The sequence below is a fragment of the Myxocyprinus asiaticus genome, chromosome 28 (assembly GCF_019703515.2).
Source record: "Myxocyprinus asiaticus isolate MX2 ecotype Aquarium Trade chromosome 28, UBuf_Myxa_2, whole genome shotgun sequence".
NCBI classification, from domain to species: Eukaryota; Metazoa; Chordata; class Actinopteri; order Cypriniformes; family Catostomidae; genus Myxocyprinus; species Myxocyprinus asiaticus.
This window is the reverse complement of record NC_059371.1, coordinates 20,305,590-20,332,175: the sequence shown is the minus strand read 5'-3', so window position 1 is coordinate 20,332,175 and position 26,586 is coordinate 20,305,590. Positions and strand designations below refer to the sequence as shown.

The window sequence follows — 26,586 nt, the reverse complement described above, 5'->3', positions numbered from 1 at the left end:
TATTTCCTTACATTTATCACATGTGAATCCCTCACTGCTGATGGAAGAAGCTATAGTAAACATGTGTCATGCAATGCACAAAGCAATAATATGAGCAGATGCCATGACTTACCGCAATTGTTTGTTGTTGTTGTGGTGGTGGCTTTTGATCAGCGGGGGTTTGAGATCGATGTGAATCCCTCATGTAATTGTTGTTGTTGTGGTGGTTCCTGATCACCAGTGGTTTGAGATTGATGCAATGATTAGTGTAAAAATGCATGCAGTAAAGCACGCAGTTTAATCGCTATAAAAGTGCAAAGGCAGATATACGCTGTATAATGCACAGTTGCATCACGTTAAAAATTATAAAAGCAGAAAAAACAATCCACGAAAAAAATTGGAGAGATTAAAGATTAAACGCTGAAAATAGAAAGATAAGCAATGATAAGCAGGCTAGCAGGCTACAAACATGAGCGCTAGCAGCAACAGGAACAGGAAACAGCATCACCACAGGAAACAGCATCACCATAGGCTGGATTACTGTAATTCTTTATATCTTGGAACATCACAGTCTACCCTCTCTTGTTTGCAGTTGGTTCAGAATGCAGCAGCTAGGCTTCTAACTGGTCATAAGAAAAGAGATCATATTACCCCTGTACTTGCCTCATAGCATTGGTTACCTGTAAAATTCAGAATTGATTTTAAAATGTTGTTATTTGTTTTTAAGGCACTGCATGGTCTTGCACCGTTATATATCTGTGACCTTATTAATCCTCATGCTCCTCCCAGGTCACTTAGGTCTTCAAATCTTTTACTGTTATCTGTTCCCCATTCTCATCTTAAATCCAAGGGAGATAGGGCTTTCTCAGTTGTGGCCCCTGAGCTCTGGAACAGCTTTCCTCTGCATATTAGTTCCTCCCACCCATTGAAATGTTTAAATCTAAACTAAAGACTTATTTAATTTCTTTAGCCTTTGACTTGGATTAGAATTTATATCTTGTTAATGTTGTGTCATTTATCTTTCCTTGTTGTATAAAAAATTGTGTATAAATATTTATTTTATTTTTATGCTTGATGTTGTACAGCACTTTGGCTCAACAACTGCTGTTCTTAAATGTGCTTTATAAATAAATGACTTGACTTGACTAGTGAGGTAGTGTAAAATGTACATGCTTTTTAGATTATTTATTTTTTTGCCTTATACTTTATAAAGAGATGTTAAAATTCTTTCCTCCTGACACAGCGACATTGGCTCAGAGTTTTGGGCCCCACCATACAATTATTATCGGTTTCAGCTTGTCAGTGAGGGTCCATTGTTGCCCATTAACATCATTGCATATGTATGTGCTGTAATCCAATGTAAAGAGCATTTACCATCCAAACACTTTTACTTTGGTGCAGAGCTGTCTGTAACTAAATGGACTATAGCTGTGTATTTTCTGTGGATCACCGACAAGTTACCTGGCACATTAATAAAGTTAAATGGCAACACTAAATATTTAGTTGAGCTGAAACTGGCAGTCTGCTTGACACACCATCCAAATACAGCAGCTATGATGGATTATACAAAAACAGCTCACTCTTGATTCCCTTAACAGCTTACCTTTAACATCTGAGACATCACCCGGTATGATTTATATTCAGTTATTGGAGGAATATTTGGCAAGAGCTTCACAGCTGCAAGATCTATGGTCTGTTTGACTTAATTCATTGACTTAATAAAGACAATTACGAATTTTTACGTGTTCTGTACAATAAGGCTTATATACTGTATGGGGCCTTAAGGAAGCTTTCATCTTGAAATTCCAATAGAAATGACCAACTATATTGTCTATGCAATGTTTCCCAGTATAGACACCTGTGCCAGACAGACGGCAAACATTAAGTTCAAAGAGATGGATATCTCACATAACTGTCAGTTTTGCATATAAAAAATAAGCCTTTTTTAAACAGTTGGCTTGTGTCAGAATGGATTTCCAAAGACACATTCAAGTTATGCTGCATTCCTATAAAACCCAATTTACCCCTTATGTTCCATTTAGGGTCGGAGAAAACACAAGGCCATTTTAGCTTGAAAAGTATACTAAACTTTTAAGTATTAGGTTGATACTTAATGATTTCTACTAATCTTATGCAGGGTTGTCCTAAAATTCACAGTGCTCAGGACAAATATCAGTAAAGGATTCACACCCTTGCTGCATATCTTGTTTGGGAGTGAAGCATGCCCAAGCTTCTTTGTCAGACCCAGAATGTTGCCCAATATGTGCCTCTTTCTCCAATAAAACCAAAGAAAGGAGGCTTCGGGTTGCATTGGCGGGTAACAAAGACCCATGCCTCTCCTCCCAGTCCAAGGAGGAGATGGCAGAGGAGCCACAACGGCCCTGCAGCTGGAGTGACCTGATGGACAGGATGTTCCCCAGTCTCTCCCCCCTTTTTGGGATGACCCCTTCACGGGGATCACTGGGGAGGATGAGGATGACGAAGAGTTGTTCCCCGTATCCTCGAAGATGACAAAGAGGCCTGTGTCGCCGAGATGAAAAGAAACTATGACAAACCATTCTCCCCAATCCTGGATCTGCGTGCCTTGAACAGAGCCTTACACAGGCTTCCGTTCAAGATGTTGAAGCAGAAGCGCATCCTAATGTCTATACGACATCGGGATTGGTTCGCGGCCATCGACTGAGTGTCGACATGTTTGTGTGACATCATGCCCCTGCATCTCAACAAGATTGGAGATGAGAATTTCTGCACGAGCCTACAAGTTGTAATTCTGACTTAAATGCATTGCACTTTTCCTAGTAGGAAGTTGTAAAATCCGACTTTCCGAGTTGAATGGAACGCAGCACTACTTTTCAAAACTTGATGCGAGCAGACTAATTTACACTTAGAAAACTCCTGATGTTGCTATAACAATGCAAAAAGCACTTACCAATTTACTTGAAGTGAAAATCAGTCCTCCTTTCCTGTTTTATAAATTAAGCAATCACACGGTCATGCAGAACATGACTTTTCTCAACGGCAATACCAGCAGTGATGACAGCCGACTCGTTAGACAGATCTCACGCTCTTCACTTTCAAATTACGTACATCACTTAAAACGTGATTGCGACATTTTCGACAAAAATGTCGTTTAAATATAGTCAATATTTCGTCATGTTATATTCATTCATTTTAGTCAGTTTAACAAAAAAATACTCTTTTACTTGATGATGATGTGCAAAATTGACAAATAAGTGTCAAACTGTAACAGACCAAACTTTCATCAAATATTCAAATATTTAGAAAACATTTTTATAAACATTTTCTAATGTATAAACATACATAGGCCTTCTGTCCTTGTTGTGAAAAACCTGAGCTCCTGAAATAATAATGAATAGATTGAAGTATTCACTACTTTTTAGAAGTTAGCCTACTTTACTATGAATTCTTCATGCTTTAGAGGCTTATTAATTTTCCATGAAAGGATATTACATTGAGTGTAGCATGTTTCTTATAGAAACAGTGTATTCACAATGCAAGTTACACAGTGCAAATTATGATTATTCTGACAAGCATATAATTTAATTCAATTTCACAAGTTCATTCGTTTCGTTGTGCAGATTAAGTTGTTCCATAAATGTTGTGGATATATAGATGAATCTCATGTATAAACAGGATGTGTTTGAATGAGGTATTTACCCCATTTTAAAGCAGTTCATTTGGCTGGTGTTAGTAAGATCAACTCACGCAGCTCAAGTGGAGAAATGCCCAACACGCTGGATTAATGGATTAAATGAATCCATATCTACAACCCCAATTCCAAAAAAAAAAGTTGGGACAGATTGAGAAATGCTAATAAAACAAAAAGGAGGAGTAAATTATATTCACCCTTTGCTATATTGAAAGCACTACAACTACACATTATATGATGTTTTATATTGTGAATTTCATTGTTGTTTTGAAAATGTACAGTAATTTCAAATCAGATGATTGCAACGCGCTCCAAAAAAACTGGGACAGTCAAGGGTTTACAACTGTGAAACATCACCATTTCTTCTAATAACACTTATTAAGCATTTGGGCACTGAATACACAAGTTTGTTAAGTTTAGAAATTGAATTTTGTCCCATTCACAACTGTACTGGATTTTTGTTGCCATATGGTGTGCTTCATAATGCTGCAAACATTCTCAATTGGAGACAGGTCAGGACTGCAGGCAGGCTAATCTAGCACCCACACTCTCTGTTTACACAGCCATACACTTGTAATCCGGGCAGTATGTGGTTTGAAGTTGTCCTGCTGGAAAATGCAGGGACTTCCCTCGAAAAGATAGTGCTGGATGGCAGTTTATGTTGCTCCAAAATTTGTACATATGTGTCTGCATTAAATGTGCCCTCACAGATGTGTGAGTTACCCATGCCATGGGCACTGACACACCCCTGGCCCATACAGACACTGGCTTTTGGACCTGATGCTGATAACAGCTTGGATGGTCCTTTTCCTCTTTGGCCCAGAGAACACGACATCTGTGTTTTTCAAAAACTATTTGAAATGTGGACTCGCCAAAAAACACAGTTCCTCTGTTCTACTTTCCATCTAAGATGAGAACGAGCCCAGAGAATTTGGCAGCGCTTCTGGACAGTGTTGATGTAGGGCTTCTGCTTTGCATAGTAAAATCTTAACTTGCTTCAGTGGTGTTGACTAAAAAAGCTTTACTGAAGTATACCCAAGCCCATGTCATGATATCCATTACAGATGAATTACATTTTTAAGACAGTAATGTCTGAGGGATCGGAGATCACGCACGTTCAGGAGTGGTTTTCGATTCCTTGAATCTTTTAACCATATTGTGCACTGTAGAGGGTGAAATGCCCAAAATCCTTCCAATTTGTCTTTGGGGAACATTGTTCTCAAAGTGCTGGATTAAACTGCCCCTGTCTCAACTTTTTTGGAACGTGTTGCAATCATCTGATTTTAAATTACTGTACATTAAAAAAAAAAAAAAAAAAAAAATTCACAAGGTAAGACATATAATGTGTAGATGTAGTGCTTTCAGTATAGCAAAGAGTGAATATAATTTACAAATTACTCTTTTTCTTATTATCATTTTTCAAACTGTCCCAAGTTTTTTGGAATTGGGGTTGTAATATCTTCTTCTATTTACAGATAATCAAGATGTTTCTTCTTCTGTTTATATCTTGCACTGTTAATATCTTGCAGTATAATTTTTATCGTCATATTTTCGTCAACAATATGCTTTAATAAAATCATTTAATAATCTTCATGATGCGCCTTTTTCATCTCGTCTTTATTATCGTTGACGAAATCAAAAAACCTTTCATCAACAAACATTTTCATCATTGATTTTGTTGACAAGATTAATAATGTAAAAATAATGAGGTCTTACATTGAACTCGAATCAGCAGTATCACAAGTTTCACCTCTTAAATTGATAAGTATAATACTATTCAAACATTATTAATCAATAAAACACTTGAATAATCATATTGAAATATACTTGTAACTGGTGGTGATTCAGGAGAGTCCCCTGTTCTCTATGAAAAGCGCTTTGAGTGTAGTGTCAGAAAAGTGTACAATTCATTAATTCAAAATATGTAAATAAGAGTGTTGTTTATCTTCATCAAAGCAAGTAATATTTCATTTTTATAATATCATTTTATCAACACGATAATAGCATGTTATAACTCCGGCTCTGAATATCTTCCAGTCATGATCACACAGGCGATGTCCAGGTAACTTAAATCATGAGATTCATCCGTCAGAGCAGTGGTGTTGAAACACAATGGACGTAAAATATTCTTCTGCAAATTGCTTGCAGTTCTAAATTTCAACCACAGATATTGCTAGAGAGCACAAATTTACATAGTGCAGCTTTAAGTCGTTAACAGCTGTGCTGCCATTAGCAGTTTTAAAGTATCTAATAATGGGTCATACTGAAGATGGGTTTTGTGTATAAGTAGATATACATGGAAATAAGATACAATCAATATTGTTCCAATTGACAACATCTGTTTTAACAGTCATTATATGTGTGTGCATTACGCAGTGATTTTAAACAAATGTACTCCCTATACGCATATTACGCACTCTGCCTAAGGCACCAACTCCCTAGGGGGGCACCAGAAACTCCATAGGCTGCTCTTTTCTCACACACTATACATTATTTGCTTGTCGTTTTGCAAACTTGTCAAGTACTTCTTCTCATCTGTGATGGACGAGTGGCAGACCAGCTGAAAGGTGCTTTGCGCCACCTACCATACCGGGGTAAAATTGCTTGTGGATTAGCGCCACCTATTGTAAATGACTTAATGTGCTAATTGCAATAGTTTATTTTATTTGTTTTACTGTATTTTTCTACATTGTGTTTTTGCTGGTGTCAAATAGACCACAAATAGCATAAACCATACTAAAATGGACACCAGTCACATTTCTGAAAAGTACATGCCTGCTTTGCAGTAAAACAGATAAAAGAAAAGGTTGGGGGCCTGGGTAGCTCAGCAAGTAAAGACACTGACTACCACACCTGGAGTCACAAGTTAAAATCCAGGGTGTGCTGAGTGACTCCATTCAGGCTTCCTAAACAACCAGTTGGCCCGGTTGCTAGGGTGGGTAGAGTCACGTTGGGTTATAATATGGTTCTCACTCTCGGTGGGACACGTGGTGAGTTGTGCATGGAAGCTGCAGAGAATAGTGTGAAGCCTCCACATGCGCTAGGTCTCCACAGTAACACACTCAACAAGCCACATGATAAGATGCATGGATTGACGGTCTCAGACACGGAGGCAACTGAGATTCATCCTCCGCCACCACAAGGACTTAGAGTGCATTGGGAATTGGGCATTCCAAATTGGGGAGAAAAGGGGAAAAAGAAGAAAAAAAAAAGTTTAATTATTTGTTATTACTACTAATTTTTACATTTACATTATTGGGGTCTCTGGGGCCCCAAACCTAAAATCATTAAAGTCAGTCTGAACAGAACATGAGGCTTAAGAGATAAAACAGTTCTGTTCTACATGTGGATATCTAACCTAAATCAATTGCAACTGCCCTGACCATTCAATTACTTCTGCAGATTTGAATTAGTCTACTGTATCTGCTCTGTGAGTTTGTACTTTACCTGATCCTGAATGTCTCAAGGCAGGCCAAGCACATGTGCACACTCTGAGATTAGATCTATGGAAGAGAACCGAGGAAGATTTTTTAGAAGATTGTTTTTAGACTCTCACTTTCCCCAGCTTAAACAGAGCCTTAATATCTTAAAGTTGACTGTAATTTAATGGCTTGGACTGATTTGATGCACAGTTTAGTTTGATGTATTTTTCAGGATCACTGAATCATTGAAAAAAAACAAGCGGGTGCTTTCATTCATTTGTCAATCATATAGCAAGAGTGACACAAAGCTAAGTTTTAACATTCAGAATAAAATCATGTGAATAATGGATTTTTCGAATATTTTCCTATGATCACCGGAAATATAGCTACTTCATGTTAAAATACAATGGCCTGTGTATACTATTTGTTTCCTATGTGACATACATGAACGCTGTTCTCCAAATAAATAGCTGCAGAATGAGAAATTGTGTGCTTTAAAGGTTCACTCAGTAATTTTTCCATCATAAAAAAAAAGTTTTACACCCACGTGAAATAAAGAATTCAGTAATATCAGTAGCCAATAAAAGCTGTTCTATTTTACATGAAACTGGTCCCATAGGGGCTGCCATGTTAGGATCACACAACAAACTTAAACATATTTATCTCGACAACTGCCCCATTATCTGACATTTTCACATGTGGAATATATCGATCCTGGCTGACTGTGAATGATCCTTTTCTACAAAGGCTTTATAACTGAAAATTTAGTTTTGCCGCATCTATGCCACTTGGTGTCAGTACAAGTTCAAGACACCTGCCATTTCATCCAGCTCAACATAAACAAAAAATTACTGTGTGCACCTTTAATGGAATAGTTCACCTAAATAAGAAAATTCTCTCATCATTTACCCTTATGGGTAATGGCCAGGATATACTTTAAAAATGCACCTTTTGTGTTCTACAGAAGAAAGGAAGTCATGCAGCTTTGGAAAATGACAGAATTTTCATATTTATGTGAACTATCATAAGTGTATATTGTATGTTTCTTTGTATAGTCTACTATAATATGAAGCCTCATTGGGACACAACACAGAGCCAGTCAAACACTGTGTCTCTTTCCTTATTAATGTAATTTGATTTAAACAGTTTAAGATGAGCTTTACTCACACCTGGCTCTGGTTTAGATTGTGCCTCACTGAGTCAAAGGAATCCGCACAGAGTAAGACATGCAACGACCTTCCTTTAATGTATTTCACAAAACTCACATGAAATGAAATGCATGAATCGTGTCCAGCTGCATTTTTTTAACTTCTTAAAATCCAACCTTTATATCCTCTGGAAAAACTGATACAACCTATGCTGTGTGCTTTTCCTCTCACTCAGAACTGTTTCTGAGGGAATTGTGCTTATTTTACTATCCTTGTCACTTTGGATAGATTCCTGTATTGTTCAAGGCCTGTTTCACACTGCACGTATGGGGCATATATATTTCGACACCCATATTGATGGCTTACAGTATTCACACTGCCCACGTAAGCAGCATGGTGCTGTGTAGCATGTGTTAAGCTGCAAATAATATTTTTAGCCTTTTTGGCACACAAAAATCAGCATAAAATATATTGAAAATGAACTATAAACCTATTTATCAGCACAAGCTGTTGCACTGCAGGCTTTTATGAAGCAAACATAAATAACATAAATAAAATATAAACATAAATTAAAGCAAACAAAATCTGAGTGAACTACTCACCCATTGTAAGAAAAAAGACTTTCAGGCTTGATGCAAGTGACATATGCAATGATAAGCACACACAGACTTTCCGTTCTGTATATCGGACTGAATGCTGATGATTTTAGCATTTTATAGTTACTCTCTTGGATTTGGGTTCAGTTCTGTGTAGATTAATTACCATTTAAATGCTCCTCATGCAGACTGATCTCAAAGTGAAATCGTAAAGAGTAGGCTGACTTTTCTTTAGCTAAAATCGGTCTGTTCGTACTAAATGTGAAACACTGCCCCCAGTGGCCAAAGCAGGAAGTGTTGTTTGGTGTATAGGCATGTGTGGGCTCCATTTTCCGGGTGTAATGTCCACGGAGGGGTGCCAAAAGAAAGTTGTGAAGCGAGTTGTTTTCAGCTGTACAGACATAAATACAGTGAAGAGGAATGGATGTTTTATAAACTGTACCACCCAGTCAGTGCTGGTCCTACCCCATTTGCCACCTTAGGCGAGACCCTCCAGTAACAATGATATTTTTGTTGCAAAAACTGCACCAAAGCATTAATTTCTGGTGATTTTAGGAGCATCGTTTAAACATGTTCTTTAGTAGCCTAGATATATTATGTAGCATTAATGAAACCATGGACTAAAAACATATTGACACCTTTTCACTTTACACAGCACAAGATGAAGTTTATAAAAATTACCTTTCTCAAAAGCCTACTGTGGCAGTTTCATGGAACAATGATGGAACAATATTGTAAAACCTTTTTATTTTTATAATATATCATGGTATTTATATGGTAGGCTACTCCAAGGAACATGTCCATTAAACATTGTATTGGCTTGAGAATCTTGGGTACTTTTAAGTGCTTTCATGTAATGTTAGTATTTTGATAAAAAAATGTTCTTTAGAAAATCTCTTTACCTGCAGTAGATCACAGGCTGCACACGCACTCGCACATGAACTTCTTCATCACTGGCAAAGGATTGAATGCAACTGCAGGTTTTGTTTCAATGAATTGTAAGTACATATCCATTTCATTCGCATTTTTTGTTCTCTGTCTTCTAATGCATCCCGTTACTGTTTTACTGCGTGACGATGTGCTTCAAACGATTCAGCCCACATGTTAGACAAATTCATTGAGAAGAACCGACACAAAAGAGTGATTATCTCACGAATCAGGCATTGCTCCGATTCACAAGCCCCCTGCTCGTGAGTCTCTGGCCGTGTTCACAATGGCATACTATCTATACTACTCTCACTGTTTTTGACATACACAGATATAACAGAAACAGTAAGAGTAGTATGGTAAAAAAGGCATTCAGTACACGGACTATATGTTCCACGAAGGGCAGCACAACATGTTATCAGAAAGCACAGGGCGCATTTTGTTCAACACAGATTGGACACATGCTGAAATTGGCTCAGTAGATCGCGCCCCGAAGCAATGGTGCCCTAGGTGGTATCCGAACCCGGGTTTCCCATGCTGCTGACACAAGATGCTTCTAGTCACGCCACAGGGGAAGGTAAACACATTGAAACCATTTTATAATTTATGGCTATTATTAAAGGAAATACAAATGTTGTAACCTAGAAATCACTTTATTTTCTGTGTAGAGCCACAGCTTTCTTACGCAACTGAAATGCTGTGTGAAAGTTTAGCATGATCCTGCTGTTGCTGTTATGCTGCTGCTTCACTGACATACTGCTTATGCATGTGGTGTGAAACAGACCTAAGATGCGCTGGTATGATCTCATCTGATACTGTATGCATATATGCCAGCCATGTTTCGGCCACAAAATGCTTTCACTGCCTTGTGTCTCTTATTCCATTACTTCTGCTGAAGTTCTAAGTCTATACCATAATTTTGAGCACAGTGTTTATGTGCAGAAATTCAATTTTTCCTTTGTTTCCCCTTTACCCCTTCTGAAAATTCGTTTTTCATGTTTTCTCTCAAGGTCCGCTGCGCTGGACCAACAACTTATCAAAGTTACAGTTATTCGTGGCTCATTCACATTTCTGCTCAACTTCTGCTGATTTAAGAAGGAGTTGAATTGATTTAAAGATTATTGATAGCCAAGGCCTCATTATCAAATCAAAATCAAAATCAAATCACTTTTATTGTCACACAACCATATACACAAGTGCAATAGTGGGTGAAAGTCTTGGGTGCAGATCTGAGCAACATAGCAGTCATGACAGAGATGAGACATATACCAATTTACAATAAACAGATTTACACATCACAATTTACATATCTTATATGCACATAATTACACACATCACAATATACAAATAATAATATACAATGTACAGTATACAATACACACAATATAGAATATTGTACAGTATACAATACACAATATACTGTAGAATACACATACAATATAGAATACACATTATACAATAAAAATAGTATATATAGTATATATAAAATATACAGTAGATTGTATTGTTCTGTATTGACATTCAGGCTGTCGGTTGATAGACAATTGCCAGTTTGTTGTTAAGAGAGAATATAATTTCTTACAGTCCACTGTGAGATAATAAGATTAATAAAGTGCAGTGCTGATGTATATTGATTGTGAGAGATCAAGAGTTCAGAAGTCTGATTGCTTGGGGGAAGAAGCTGTCATGAAGTCGGCTGGTGCGGGTCCTGATGCTACGATACCGTCTGCCTGATGGAAGCAGTGAGAGCAGCCCATGGCTTGGGTGGCTGGAGTCTCTGATGATCCTCCGAGCTCCGAGCAGTCAGGATGCTCTCTACAGTGCTGGTGTAGAACCGTGTGAGGATGTGGCGGTTCATTCCAAACTTCCTTAGCCGTCTCAGGAAGAGAGGCGCTGATGAGTCTTCTTCACAATGGCCTCAGTGTGGACGGACCATGTGAGTTCCTCAGTGATGTGGACACCGAGGAACTTGAAGCTGCTGACTCTCTCCACCGGTGTTCCATTGATGGTGATGGGACTTTGTTCTCTGTCTTTTCTCCTGAAGTCCACCACAAGCTCCTTTGTTTTGCTGATATTGTGGGAGAGGTTGTGCTCCTGACACCAGTGTGTCAGAGTGTGCACCTCCTCTCTGTAGGCCGTTTCATCATTGTCAGTGATCAGACCTACCACCGTCGTATCATCAGCAAACTTAATGATGGCATTGGAGCTATGTGTTGCCACACAGTCATGTGTGTACAGGGAATACAGGAGTGGGCTGAGAACACAGCCCTGCGGGGCTCCAGTGTTAAGGGTCAGTGATGAGGAGATGTTGCAAGGCGTCTGCTTGACAGGAAGTCCAGGATTCAGCTGCGTGTATTGTAGATGCAATGGCATCATCAGTGGAGCGGTTGTTGCAGTAAGCAAACTGCAATGGGTCCAGTGATGGAGGCAGCACAGAGCAGATGTAATCTCTGACTAGTCTCTCAAAGCATTTGCTGATGATGGGGGTCAGAGCAACAGGACGCCAGTCATTTAAGCAAGTGATTTTGGATTACTTTGGTACAGGCACAATGGTGGACATTTTAAAGTATGTGGGGACCACAGACAGGGAGAGGGAAAGGTTGAAAACTTAAAAACACCAGCCAGTTGGTTCGCGCATGCTCTGATGACGTGGCCCGGAATGCCATCTGGACCCGCGACTTTACGGATATTCACCCGTTGGAAGGATCGGGTTACATCCGCTACAGAGACGGAGAGTGAACTAACCTCTGTAGCTTTGGCCGCAAGAGCTCTCTCCACGAGGGTGGTGTTATTTCCCTCGAAACGAGCATAAAAATATTTAGCTCATCTGGGAGAGAGGCAGCAGTGTTCACGGCGGAGTTTTTATTCCCTTTGTAGTCCGTGATGATATTAATTCCCTGCTACATGCTTCTAGAGTTGGTGGTGTTAAACTGTCCTTCAATCTTGTCCCTGTACTGGCGTTTGGCTGCTCTGATAGTTTTGCGGAGGGCATAACTGGCTTGTTTATGCTCCTCCACGTTCCCGGAATTAAAAGCAGAGGTCAGCGTATCAAGTGCAGCGCGAACATCGCTATTTATCCATGGTTTCTGGTAGGGGTAAATCCGTATTGTTTTGGTCGGAACAACATCCTCTACGCACTTTCTGATGAAACACGTTATGCTATCAGCGTTAAGCTCGATGTCATCATCAGAGGCAGACCGGAATATCTCCCTGTCCGCATGATCAAAACAGTCTTGTAGCGTGGAATCTGATTGGTCCAACCAGCACTGGAGGGTGGGTGCTTCCTGTTTCAGTTTCTGCCTGTAAGCGGGCAGAAGCAGAATGGAAGAGTGGTCTGATTTGCCAAATGGTGGGCGGGGAAATGATTTGTAGCCATCCCGGAAGGGAGAGTAGCGATGGTCCAAAACCTGGTCCCTTCGTGTGTTGAAACTGATGTGTTAGTGGTATTTTGGTGCAATTGATTTAAAATTGGCTTTGTTAAAGTCCCCGGTCACAATGAACGTGGCCTCAGGGTGTGCGGTTTCCTGCTCGCTTACACTCCATACAGTTCCTTGAGTGCCCGGTCTATGTCGGCTTGTGGCGGGATGTACACAGCAGTGATAATGACCACTGTGAATTCCATCGGTAGCCAAAATTGTCGACACAGAAGCATGATAATTTCCAGATCAGGAGAGCAGAAAGACTTGATAGAATGTACGTTCCTCTGATCACACCAGGATTTGTTGATCATAAAACATACACCACCACCTCTGCTTTTACCTGAGAGGTCTTTCGCTCTGTGCACGGAGAACCCCGCGGGTTCGATGGCTGAATCTGGAATCTCAGCAGACATCCTAGTTTCTGTTAGGCAGATAATGCAGCAGTCCCTCGTCTCTCGTTTGAAAGAGATCCGCGCTCTCAGCTCACAGAGCTTGTTGTCCAGAGACTGAACATTTGCCAGTAGAATACTGGGTAGCGGCGGTCGATTTGCGCGACGTCTTACTCTGATGAGAACGCTGGCTCTATTTCCCCTTTTCCTTCTGCGTATCCACGGCCGGGCTGCCCAGACAAAGGGCTCCGCTGGCGTGTTTGTAAACAGCGGGTCGGCATTGAGGTATTTAAAGTCCGGTTTTCAGTGTGCTATTGCAGAACCAATGTCCAAAAGTGTTTGTCTGTCATAGACAATAAGGCAGACAACATCCAAGACAAAAAACATAGAATTGTAAACAAAACAAACAAAAAACTGCAGTGTTGTGTCGGAACTCGCAATGTAGCAGCCATACTCGGCGCCATCTTGAGTCCAAGAGTGGGTCTTGTGACAGGACAGGTTATATGAGAACTAAATAAAGTGATGTCATGACAGCAGTGACTCTCATGTTCCTACATTTTGGTAATTTTATGTGAATATAATCTGGGAGACACCAGAGTGTGTGCCTAATTTTCAGAGAAGCTTCACTGTTAACTGTTGTTGGTGGGTTCAGATATCAGCACAATAGACACATTGCAAAAAACATCTCTTCTTAAGAAGTAAAAAAAAAAACTAATCTCATTATCTAAAACAAAAAGGAAATTGCCAACGGGGTAAGAAAAATCAAGTCTTATTCATCTAAAACAAGAAAAAACTAAAACAACAATTTGCCAGTGGAGTAAGAAAAATAAACCTTATTATCTCACACAAATTTGATTCCCAATTCAATTTAGCATGCTTAAGGATGTTCAGATATTTTCACTGCAAAACAAGATATAAAATGCTGATGAAGAAAATGGTTTTGTTATTGTTGTTGTTGTTGCAGTACAGTTTCTGTTTGAGCTTTTAGATTCGGCATACTGTATGTCTCAACTTGAATACCTCAGAGAGGTGGAGGGAGGAGCACAGAAAGACAGGAGGGTGGGACTGCAGAGGACTGGACACAGACGATGGAGACATAGCAGGAGACACAGAGCCACAAGAAACTTAATGTCTATCAATGCAGAGAAAGAGAGAGAGAGAGTGAGGTTACTTGATTCTGATTAGAAGCCAGGAAACTAGCTTATTTAAGAAGCTCACTCAAGCCCACAGCAACAGTTGTTTTCTTCTCTCTTGTGTAATGGCCACACTGATAATGTGTTTGTCTTGTTTTGAATGCATTATGTTTTTTCTTACTGTTTGAGGAAGATCTTAATAACTTTGAGTGCTTTAACAATGCTGTCAGATTGGCAGAAGTTAGTGCTTATATTTACACTCTGGACTCAAGTGGTCCCAAATTTTGGTGCTGGGAATACTCGCTACCGGTACTATCACAGAAACTGCTACACCTGTTTGAATGGATATCATGGTTACAACACAGGACACCTGGGGCCAGGTGAGTGTTATTGGAATAGCTGTGAATTGATTTAATTGGTCAAATGAGCTTGTTTTAGTTGATGGCACAGAAATGTACCACAAGAGTTTCAGGTTTTTGCAATTTCATGTTGTGGTGTTTATGCTCCTGTGTGCCTCTTTTCTGGAATGTAGTGGAATGCACTAATCTAATGACTGTGTGAATTTGGAGAAGTTCTAGGAGAGAACTGATCCTGCTGTATGATTTGGTAATATCTTGGCTGTGGCAAAGGGAGCTTCATTCAGCATTCGTAATTCACCATGAAGGACTGGAGACGATTATGCCTTCACTCCACTGTAAACAGATATCAGATGAGTAACAGTCCAGCAAAACAAACAGTAAACTGGTACTAAGTCATTGTTTGCCAAGTATTATAGACTACTCATTTTATTGTTTTCACTTTTAGAAATCTGCAATTAATTAAAATGATGTACCAGTAAAATGGAGAGTTTTTGTCAGTCTTAACTATCAAGATAATAATTCATCTGTACTTTCTTAGTGACATGTTTTTCTGTCTTAAACAGTGACTTGACTGCCAAAGGCTGGGTTGTAAATAATCACCAATCCTAAATTTGGGTTTATGGAGAGTCATTAGCTCTAAATTTAGGAAGCAGTGTTCCTCGGTCTGCCAGTGAGCTCAATGTGTTTTCTTTAACAATTCACTTTGACTCCTATAATTTTGTAATATTACTTTTTAAAAACCAAGTCTACTTTTCAACCATTCTGCTTGCTTTGCACTTGAGGAATGATTACTAAAATGTTTGGATCAGTGCATTTCAAAAGACTCTGAGGGTAATGTCTTCTGCATCATCTGCGAAGATGACATACCCAAAGCTTATGGAATTCTTTCAGGTAGACAAGAATGTTCTGGCTTATATCCAATCTCTCTATTTCTCTGTGCCCAGATTGGCACAGTGCAAAATATCACTCATTGAGAAAGACAGTGGCAAAATAACAAATACACATATTATGGTGAGTTGTAGAGTTTTAAATGTCTTTTAAGTGTAAAATAATTTAAGTGAGCTGTCCAAGTACAGTAAATGGTTACTAAGCGAAAGGTTTGTTGACCACATAATAATAGAAAGATACTTGTACAATGATTTTTCTCCCCACACATTACCTTGTTTGTTATGGCAGTTTAAAATAGAAAGTCTTCAGTAAAGTATATGAAGGAATGTATTTTAAATTTGTAATTGATTAGATAATAAGAAAATAAATAAAAGGTTTTTCCTTGGAATTACACATACACTGAAATGAGAAAAACAGTTGTGGCTGGAATAGTGGTAGGAAATATTAAATCTCCCTTTCCTTGAAAGCTTGAATTCGCTCAGCCAAATGTCAGACTCAGTGTTATTAATACATTTAGTAATTGCAGCCAGCAGTTAGTTGTAAAACAAAAAAATCAATTATATTTATACTTATTAATGTTATTTAGATGAAACACATCAACAAACACATTTTGCAATTCCAAACACAATCTACAAATTCTTTCCATTATAACTCAGGTTTGGACCCAGTTAAGCTATTTATATTATGAGTCTAATATGATACAGTACTTTTATATTGTGCAATATTAATGACTAAAATAATTTTTTATTGCATATAAAGTTCAAATGTTCCTTTTATGATCTTAAAGATGGAGAAATATGTTTCAACGTGCGTGTGTGTCTGTGTGTGCGTGATGTAGGGTAATGCTCCTTAGGTCGGAATGCAAGATTAAGGAGAAACGTGTGTTGGATTAAAGAGATTCTGTTTGAAATAATCAGTCTGCAATGATAGAGATGTCCATTTTTGTTCATTCCTAAGAATTCCACTGATCCTCTTTATTTATGCATATTGGAATAGCATTTTGCCTCTTGATCTGCTGTTTAAAAAATGTGAAAGACAGACGTCGATTTTGGCACCACGGAAATACATTTTTAAACCAAGTTTACAATGCAAACCTGATCAATCTTTTTCAAACCTGTAATCTTTGTAATAAAGCAGAAGTACAAGATTAAAGAGTGACAGTTTTTCTAGGGTTTCCATCCATGATATCAAGCCAGAACTTCACCAAAAGTTTGGGCTCACATATGTCATTGATTTTACCTTCTGATTCAATTGCAGAGTTCCAGCTGCCCAAAACATACGGGCAGTACTTCGAGGGCCAAACAATTTAACATTTGTTGAGGTGGTTGAAAAGTTTCCTTATTGTGTACATATTATCCTCAATGCTGATGCACCTCATCACACCATTAAACTGCAGTTAGATGTTTTCCTGTGCGCTATGTGATGAATTGGAGGGGAAACTGTAGAGAGCAATTGTAGAGGGCCCACGGGCCGCTGTTGGCTCCGCAGATGGATTCCCCAATGAATTTCTGCATTTCAAGTTTTGTTCGAAATCTCGCTGTTTATTTAAACCCTGCTGTTGTGAATGGGCCACAGTTCTGGCTCTGTGTTGCTCAGCGTTGTAGTTGTGAACAGCTCTTGTATCATTTAGATTTTTTCCAGACTCTCCTGGTGGGCAGGTGGTCTCGATTGCCTTTACAGCATCTGATCATCCACACACCAGAATTTTTTTTTGTCTGTATGACTGGTCTGATTAAGCTTTAATCCATTGCTGTTTGAAAAACAGAATGCTCATGGTGCAATGCTAAAAAACCCCAGCATGAAACAGTGTAACAGCAGACGACTGCTGCAATGACAAACATTTAAAAAAATAGTGCAGACTATTCTTTTGCACATAGTCCACACAAAATATCTAGACCTATGGATTATGCATAATAACAGGAACAATGCTCATAGCAGGGTTTTGACAATTGTCTTGAAATGTATTATTGTCTTGAGGGCAGTGAATTTGTCACATAAGCAGTGCTTTTGTGTCTGTAGTTTCGATAAATTTAGAGATGTGATTTCTCTGAGATAGTTTTCTGTGCTGACAGTCTAACAGCATACTAAAGCACAACACTCTGTCAGCACACTAAAAGCCTCTTCAAGAAGTTGTGTTTCTTAATTCTTCCCATGTAGAGTACCAACATAAAGTAAAAATATTAAGCTAAAACAAAATGATTTATATATATATATACTTGTCAACCTCGGAAACAAGGTTTGTCACTCAATTAAATAGCAATGGATACTTAAAGGGATAATTCACCCAATAATGCGAATTCTCTCATCATTTACTCACTCCTATGCTCTCAAAATTGTATGACTTTCTTTCTTCTGCAGAACACCAACAAAGATATTTTGAAGTTTGTATGTTGTGTTCCCTATCTGTCACTCACTCGACGTTGTGTCGATGTAGTGACATTAGGGGTCACTCTTGGGAGCCCGAGACACCTCTGGTCTTTGATAAAAGGCCAGTGAAAATTGGCGAGTGGTATTTGCATGCCACTCCCCCGGACATACGTGTATAAAAGGAGCTGGTATGCAACCACTCATTCAGATTTTCTCTTCAGAGCCAAACGGTCGATGTCTACTGAGCTTACTGTTCATTCACTTCTGCTGGATCTGACGGCGCATTTCAGCAGCTTCTCCCTCCTCTGCACTGGTGCACTGCAGAGAATGCCCCTGGGTGCTTCGGCAGAAAAAAGAGAGTATATTTTCCTGAAAGAGTATATTTCTCTAAAAGAGCGGCACACATGTTCTCACTGCGAGAACATGACCATGGCAACGTTGCGGCTCCCACCTTAGTCCTTCTACCTACGGGTTTGAGGCCAGCGCGGCTAGCACTGGGGGCGATTTGGGGACCCCAATATCCACCCTCGGACCTCCCATTCTCCAGCATGCTTGTCTGCCCTGATCGGGCTTCCGGATGAGTCCGCCGAATCGTCTCATGGCGAGTTCGACCTCTTGTTCGGAGCCCGCGAAGCTGATGAGCTCTCGAGCGCAGCATCGGAGAGTGGGCTTGTCCAGTCGGACGCAGAAGCCTCAGCTGGGCTCCCCCCTTCGGGGATGATTGCCCAGTCACAGGCTGTTGCAGAGATGATGGACATGCTTTGCCGGGTGGCCGCAAGCGTCGGCCTAGAGTGGAACCTACCGCTCTCCCCTGAACCCTCATGGCTCGATGATTGGTTCCTGGGCTCGTGGCGCCGCTCAAAGCAGCCACACCCCGCTCCAGTGCCTTTCTTCCCAGAAGTGCACGATTTCTCAGTTCCCCTGCCCTCACTACCCTCGATGGCGGGGCGGCCAGGGGCAATACGGCGATTTCCCCCAGTGGATAAGGCGCTCGCGGTGCACCTATTCCCACCGCCACCTGGCGCGGATGCCCAAAGCTCCCGTCCAAGCCCTGTAGGTTCACGTCGTCCCTGATGGCCAAAGCCTACAGTGCTGCTGGACAAGCCGCCTCTGCCCTGCACGCCATGGCTTTCCTGCAGGTCCACCAAGCCAAGGCGCTAAAAGAACTGCACGAGGGTAGTTCCACCCCAGATCTGATGCAGGAACTGCGCTCGGCGACCAACCTCGCTCTCCGAGCGACGGAGGTCATGGTGCGGTCTCTCGGGCGGACGATGTCCACATTAGTGGTCCAGGAGCGCCACCTTTGGCTCAACCTGGTCGAGATGGGTGAGGCCGACAAGACACGATTCGTTGCTGCCCCTATCTCCCAGGCTGACCTATTTGGCGATACTGTCGAGGACTTTGCCCAGCAATTCGGCATATCCTGCCCCGGCACGGCTCAAGATCCCGCAACCCATCTGCTCGTCGCCAAGGGCATCCCCCTGCGGTGACTGCACCGGCTCCACCGCAGCCCGCCCCTTCGGCCCAGCCCTGGCGTGGAGCCCACCGCAGGAAGCAGACACCACCCGTCTCACGGCTGGCCGCCAAGAACCCACGAAGGTCGTCAAAGCGCCCCTGAGACAGGCGACCCAGGGTCGACGAAACCCACTGCATTGGAGCTGGTAGTAAGACCACTCCATCCCCCGGCGGAGGGCTGGGTGGAGAATCTTTTATTGCCTTTTCATTTGATTTCGCCGCATGCCCAAGTGGCTGCGGTACCCAACAGTTCAGCACCCTGGGTCACATACCCGGTGTGCACGGTCGTCATCACGACCACCATCCACCTTTTTTCCCTTGCAGGATTGGCGCTCCAGCGGCGGTCTCCCCGCCCCTGCATGCCCGGCTGTGGCACACATCCACCCCCGATGTGACAGTCTCCACGGGTTGCGAGGACAGGCCTCTTCCTCCCCAATCCCAGGCTGTTCCAGGGGTGGTCACAAGGAGCCAGGTAAGTCCTTTGATGTCCCTAGACTCAGCACGGCCACGACATGGTGTGGCACCTCGAGCTCTGCCCCGCCGCAAGGTCCCACCTGCCTGTACATCTGACGAGATTGTCCCTTTGGTTCCCCTTACGTGGAACTTGGATGCATAGCTTGCACTTTCCAATCCATCGCGATGGCTGGTCCGGACCATCCGACTCGGCTATGCAATTCAGTTCGCCAGGCATCCGCCCAGGTTCAGCGGTATCCACTTCACCTTAGTGAAGGACAAAAACGCTGCTACCTTGTGCGCGGAGATCGCCACCCTCCTACGGAAGGGTGCGATAGAATCTGTCCCTCCGGCCGAGATGAAGAAGGGGTTTTACAGCCCCTACTTCATCATACCGAAAAAAGGCGGTGGGTTGCAGCCAATCTTGGACCTGCGAGTACTGAACCGGGCTTTACACAGACTCCCGTTCAAGATGCTGATGGAGACCTGCAAGCGTTCTCTGTCAGCAAAACGTGCCTGGAGTTCGGTCCGGGCTACTCTCACGTGATCTTGAGACCCCGACCGGGCTATGTGCCCAAGGTTCCCACGACCCCTTTTAGGGACCAGGTGGTGAACCTGTGAGGAGGCAGCCCCAGGAGGAGGCAGACCTGGCCCTGTCATTGCTGTGTCTGGTGCATACTTTACGCATCTATTTGGATCGCACGCAGAGCTTTAGGATCTCTGAGCAGCTCTTTGTCTGCTTTGGTGCACAGCAGAAAGGAAGCACTGTCTCCAAGCAGAGGATCGCCCACTGGCTCATCTACGCCATAGCTATGGCATATCACGCCCAGGACGTGCTGCCCCCGGTAGGGCTACGAGCCCATTCTACCAGGGGTGAAGCGGCCTCCTGGGCCCTGGCCAGGGGTGCCTCTCTAACAGACATTTGCAGAGCAGCGGGCTGGGCAACACCAACACCTTTGCAAGGTTCTACAACCTCCAGGTGGAACCGGTTTCGTCCCGGGTAGTGGCATGCAATTCAAGCGGATAAGCCCGGGATAGCCGGCCGGGTGTATCACTTGCACATAGTGCCTTTCACATCCTCTGAGCTGAAGATGTGCACCATTAATTCCCAATGGCGTTCACAAACTATGTTCCCTGGTTGACTTCCTCCGAGCCCTGTGGCAGTCGAGTTTTTGGAGCAAGACCATGTGACGTATTTTCCACTTAAATATCCCCCTCTCTCTGGGCGAGGTGTGGTCTCAGTGGTGTCCTCCCCTTGGGAGGGACACCCCCCGACTAGACCTGGTCGGCCCAGTTGGATATTCCCCCTTTTTTTAGGGAGTGGAAAAAAAGAAGGAGAAAAGAGGCCATGACTGGGCTAGCCTGTCTCGATCTTTTGGGTAGTCGACTTGTCCCCACAGGGCCATTCGACACTCATTACTATGTTGGGGGAGGTTACGTGTCGGCCTGGTGCACTGGCTACGAGGCACACAGTTGTCTGCCCGTCACACACCACCAGTTCACGTAACACAGTTCAGCCAGTTGTGGCGTTTTGTATAGGGACCCCTAGTGTCACTACATTGACACAACATCGAGTGAGTGACAGATAGGGAATGTCATGGTTACTTCCATAACCTCCGTTCCCTGATGGAGGGAATGAGACGTTGTGTCCCTCCTGCCGCAACGCTGAACTACCCGCTGAAATGGCCGGACCTTGTCTTGGCTCCTCAGCATAAAACCTGAATGAGTGGTTGCATACCAGCTCCTTTTATACCCGTATGTCCGGGGGAGTGGCATGCAAATACCACTCGCCAATTTTCATTCTCTCCCAAGAGTGACCCCTAGTGTCACTACATCGACACAACATCTTGTTCCCTCCATCAGGGAATGGAGGTTACGGAAGTAACCATGACGTTTTCATCCATACAATATAAGTCAGTATGGTCCAGACTTCCAAGCTCCAAAAAGGATATAAAAGGACCATAAAAGTAGTACATATGACTCAAGTTTTTTAATCCACATCTTCTGAAGTGTTTAAGTTCTAAAGTCCTAAACACCTAAACACATCACTGCTGTGTGTTATCTGCATTTTGACCTGGTGAGATTATATGCATTAGGCTGATGTAAAATATGATGTTTAGTAAAAGAGCATTGAATGTTTTACTCAGAGTCAACTGTTATGACCTACTCTTGCATTTAACATAGTATATAACAGTGTGATGTGTTTTTCCCAAATTGATGGATGGATGGATGGATGGATAGATGGATGGATGGGACTGGTTCTGAGCACTCTGATGCTGATGTTAAGAGCTTAGCTAAGGGGATCGATGGTTCTCCTGCCTTCACTACTGCCAGTTCTGAGCCTTCTAGTTCTTCTGTGGAGAGCTCCTCTGGTTCTTGTTTTGAGAGCTCCGCTGGTGTGAAGGGTTCCTCTGGTGCTGGTACGGAGGGCGCCTCTGTGCCCTCTGTTGTTGTGCACCCTCTGAGCCCACTGTTCTGGTATTGAGGCTCAGCAGAGGGGCTTGAGCATTCCGCTGCCTCTGAACTGCATAAAGTAGCAACCTGCAAAGTACATAATCCATGACATGTAGGTAGGTGTCAGCTGCTACTATTTAAGGCAAGACATATCATGGCTTCAGATGTTATTCCTGTACTCTACCTTGGAGGCTTTGGGAACATCACTGAGCTCTGCTGTCCTGTTGTTCTTCATCAAAAACTTAGAGCTTCAGATCTCCTCTCTGCACCACTGACAACATTAAGAGTTATAGAGGAATGGATTACTCACTGCTTCTACAAAGATGGCAAGAATGTGAGAAAGAAGTTGTAAGTTGTAAAGAACAAACTATAGGAGAATTCTTCCTCTGACCTGGGGCCGGTTGCATAAACATAGCCATTAACTTAAGACTTCGTCTAACAATTAGTCTGACTAGCTAAAGATGCCATAGAAAGCCGGTTGCGTAAAACAAACTCACAGTTGTCTTTAGTAAGACAGTCTAATTGCTATTGGATTGTGGGAAAAGTAAGACACTGAACATCTTAAAGAAAATGGCCCACTCTGGATGCTCAATTCAGTTTTCATTCGCTGAAAATATATGCTTATTAGAGGAACACAATGCTTCAAATGTATTCTAATGAACAAATTTAGTGCTTTTAACCCAAATAATAAAAAAACACAAGACACTTTGTTACCATTGTAGAAGTCAAAGTCTTCTAAAAAGTCTCAACTCAAGCACTTTTCAGCATTCAACTGAAGCCCCCACCAGCTCAGCTGACAGTTATTTTCCATGGCAACATAGAATGTCAATGAAAGATAGCCTAGGGGTCTGCTGTCTTACATTTTGGTCTTAAATTAGACCAATCTATGTTTTTATGCAAATGACTGAGAAAGATAAGACCAAAATTTTAGACGACTAACTAGTAAGACTAGTCTAAAAAAGTTTTATGCAACCAGCCCTCTTCTTATGAAGGACCTTTTTTTCCAACTGCTCTTCCATGTTGGCCTCTTCATGGACCTGCTGGATAGTCTTGGGACCTGGAGAACCTCTCCGAGACACCCAATCGTTCTGAGAGAAGGGAGAACAAAATTATGACTGTGACAACACTTATTCCCTTGAATTCCACATACCTTTATCTTTGGAAACACTCAAACACACACAACTCACCAGTTGCAGGTCCATTACTTCATAAATCATTCAGCAAATGCGCAATGATGTTTTATGCTCCAGGCCATGACCAACTGCCCCAACTAGCCAAAACAGCAATCCATTTTTGACTGAAAGTGAAACAACATCAAAACACTCCTTATGGTTCACAAGCTTCAATTAACCCTTTGCTAAGTCCCGCCTTAAAAACATTTCTGACCAATCCTTGTCTTGGGTCCTCAGCATAAAACCTGAATGAGTGGTTGCAAACCAGCTCCTTTTATACCCGTATTGCAGTGCACCATTTCTCTGACAAGTGCTTTCATTTTCCAGTGAGAGTCTACGGGAGTGATACTATGTGTTTGAGCAGTTTTAAGCAGAATGTTACAGAAATATTCCACAAAATGTCAAAAATGTTGTTGCTGGGTCACTTGTAATAGCTGACATGAGGTACCTAGAGAGGATGCACACTGTGTTTTTTCTCTCTTTAAAAAAAAATAAATAAATAAGAAATCTTTAAATAAATGCAGAGAAGAGCATGCTATGGTTTAAACTGTCATTCCTCATTCCCAAAGGAACATGACATCATGTAGGACACCTATATTTGCTTTGAGATAAATTAAAGCTAAGAACATAAAGGTAATTCATTTACATATCGATTTAGGTCTTAGTAAAGGTGATAGTAAATAAAGAGTTCACAGCATCATAGTGAATGTGTTATGGGACGTTATTAGCAGTTCTGTTCACTTATGCTAATGTTATGAGGTGTGTAATCACAATCAAATTACACTTTTCTCTTTTTATGCAACTGTAATGATCGTTTGCCTCAATTCTGATTTACAATCTCCACAGTTTTCAATCAGATTACTGTGTAATTTAACAATAAATGTTAAAAAAAATTGTCAATTTTTTTTTATTGTCAATTCTGTTTATGAGAATATTTGAACAAAAAACACCGTTCACAGCAATCTCCCATTCATTCCTATGGGAAATTCTGCAAAGATTGTCAGAGCGAACAATGGTAGCCAAGGGGGGCAGAGCTTAGCAAAGGGTCAATTGTGTGACAAGGACATACAAGGACAAACACTGTGCTGTTATTCTGCTGACATTGTTGGGTAGTAATTGACGACATATAATCTGGATAATGTAATCAGATGACAAAAATCACTTACTAGTGATTAGATTACTTTTATGATTGCATGTTCATTACAGTGCAGGGATGGGGGTGGGTTTGGGACTCAGGGACTAACAAATATTAAATAGTTGTTTTATTTAAAGATAACAAATGTTTAATTAAAGAATTGTAAATTGGTTCTTAATACACTTAAAATTGAATAGCAAGTCAGATAATCAAATTACATTACTTAATATGATGTATTATTAGAGTGTAAATGTAATAAAAAAGATTACATTACTGATTGCAAATTTAGTTGTGTAATTGACCAGATTACATTTCAGAATACCTAACACCGTCTGCTGACTCAGAGGAAATTATGTCTGCCTGGCACTTCTCTGCAAATGCAGGGTCATGTTAAACCCACATACACCCTGGGCTGATTCTGGACTTACCTTTGCTTTCTCAACGTCCAGGTCCTGACCCACATTGGTAAGCAGCTTACAGAGTTGCTCGATTGACTCCTTGTCATGCTGTTTGATCAGCTTCCTCACACACTTATGCATTTTGGTCTCTGTAATATGTCCTGTTATTTGAAGAGCTCACCCATGAACTTGTTATTTCACTTGGAGCGTCTGTGGGCCTTGTTCTTCGCCTGTTTCTGCTCCTCCTTTAGTCTTTCCAGCTCACCAGCCAGAGACAGAGTGTTTAGTTATATATTTGATTAATTTGCAAATGTTATAAAACATTTTGTCTCATAGTTAGGACCTCTTCTGAGAAAGATATTTCAGTTTATATTTTTTGTATATTTTTACAGTTATGAGCACACCTCATCATATGTCTCTCAGAGGCTTTTCACAGTATTCTACATTATTCAAACATTATAACAGCTAAAAGTCTATCTGGGTCCAAAGCAACTATATTTTAATAAATGTGAATCATTTGTAAAGTAATAACTCTGTAATAATTCTTTCTTACAGAATATTGGCCCTAGATGTTATGCTCTACGCTGCAGTGTTGGATGAATACCCATGCAAATAATGTACGAGTGCTGTATAAATTTACCCAGAAAAAAAGTATAATTTAAAACACATAGAGACAAAATATTTTCTCTTGGCTCTTGGTTCAAATTTTGCTGGAAAAGATATATAAAACTATTTGATATTGTTCAATGTTTTTATACTTTTTCCTATCCCAGACACAAATATAAGTAAGCCTGTAACGTTGTTGCTGGCACTGGCAATAACAAAGACAATGACGATGAAGTAAAGAACCCAAGTGCAAATTTATTCCAACTCGTGATATCCAAAACCCTAACTACAAACACAAATGATACATAAACAAACTTGACTTAACATAAGCTTGAATTCACAACCAAAGTTACATACAACAAACAATACCTGACAATGGACCATGGAAAAAATGAGGGTTAAATACATGACATGGGAGAACACATGACAAAGATAACACTAAGAACTCTAAACAAGATAAGACAATAAACCAATGAAAACAAGACACATGAACATGGAGGGAAATATGAAATCACATGACAAGGGAACCACATGACATGAAACAGGAACTAGAATT

General features: G+C 41.1%; 1 protein-coding gene across 8 annotated transcripts in view; it reads left to right on the top strand.

The window, feature by feature from the left end:
• The window catches only part of LOC127419054 (multiple epidermal growth factor-like domains protein 6), a 176,354-nt gene that overhangs the window by 69,354 nt on the left and 80,414 nt on the right, over positions 1–26,586 (top strand). The window contains exon 1 of one of the 8 annotated variants that reach the window (XM_051660113.1): positions 14,792–15,063. The exons of the other annotated variants lie outside the window; for them this stretch is intronic. Coding sequence (XP_051516073.1) covers positions 14,844–15,063 — 220 coding nt within the window. The 5' untranslated portion in view covers positions 14,792–14,843. Of the gene's footprint in view, positions 1–14,791; positions 15,064–26,586 lie in introns of those variants that run through there. 8 annotated transcript variants of the gene reach the window in all.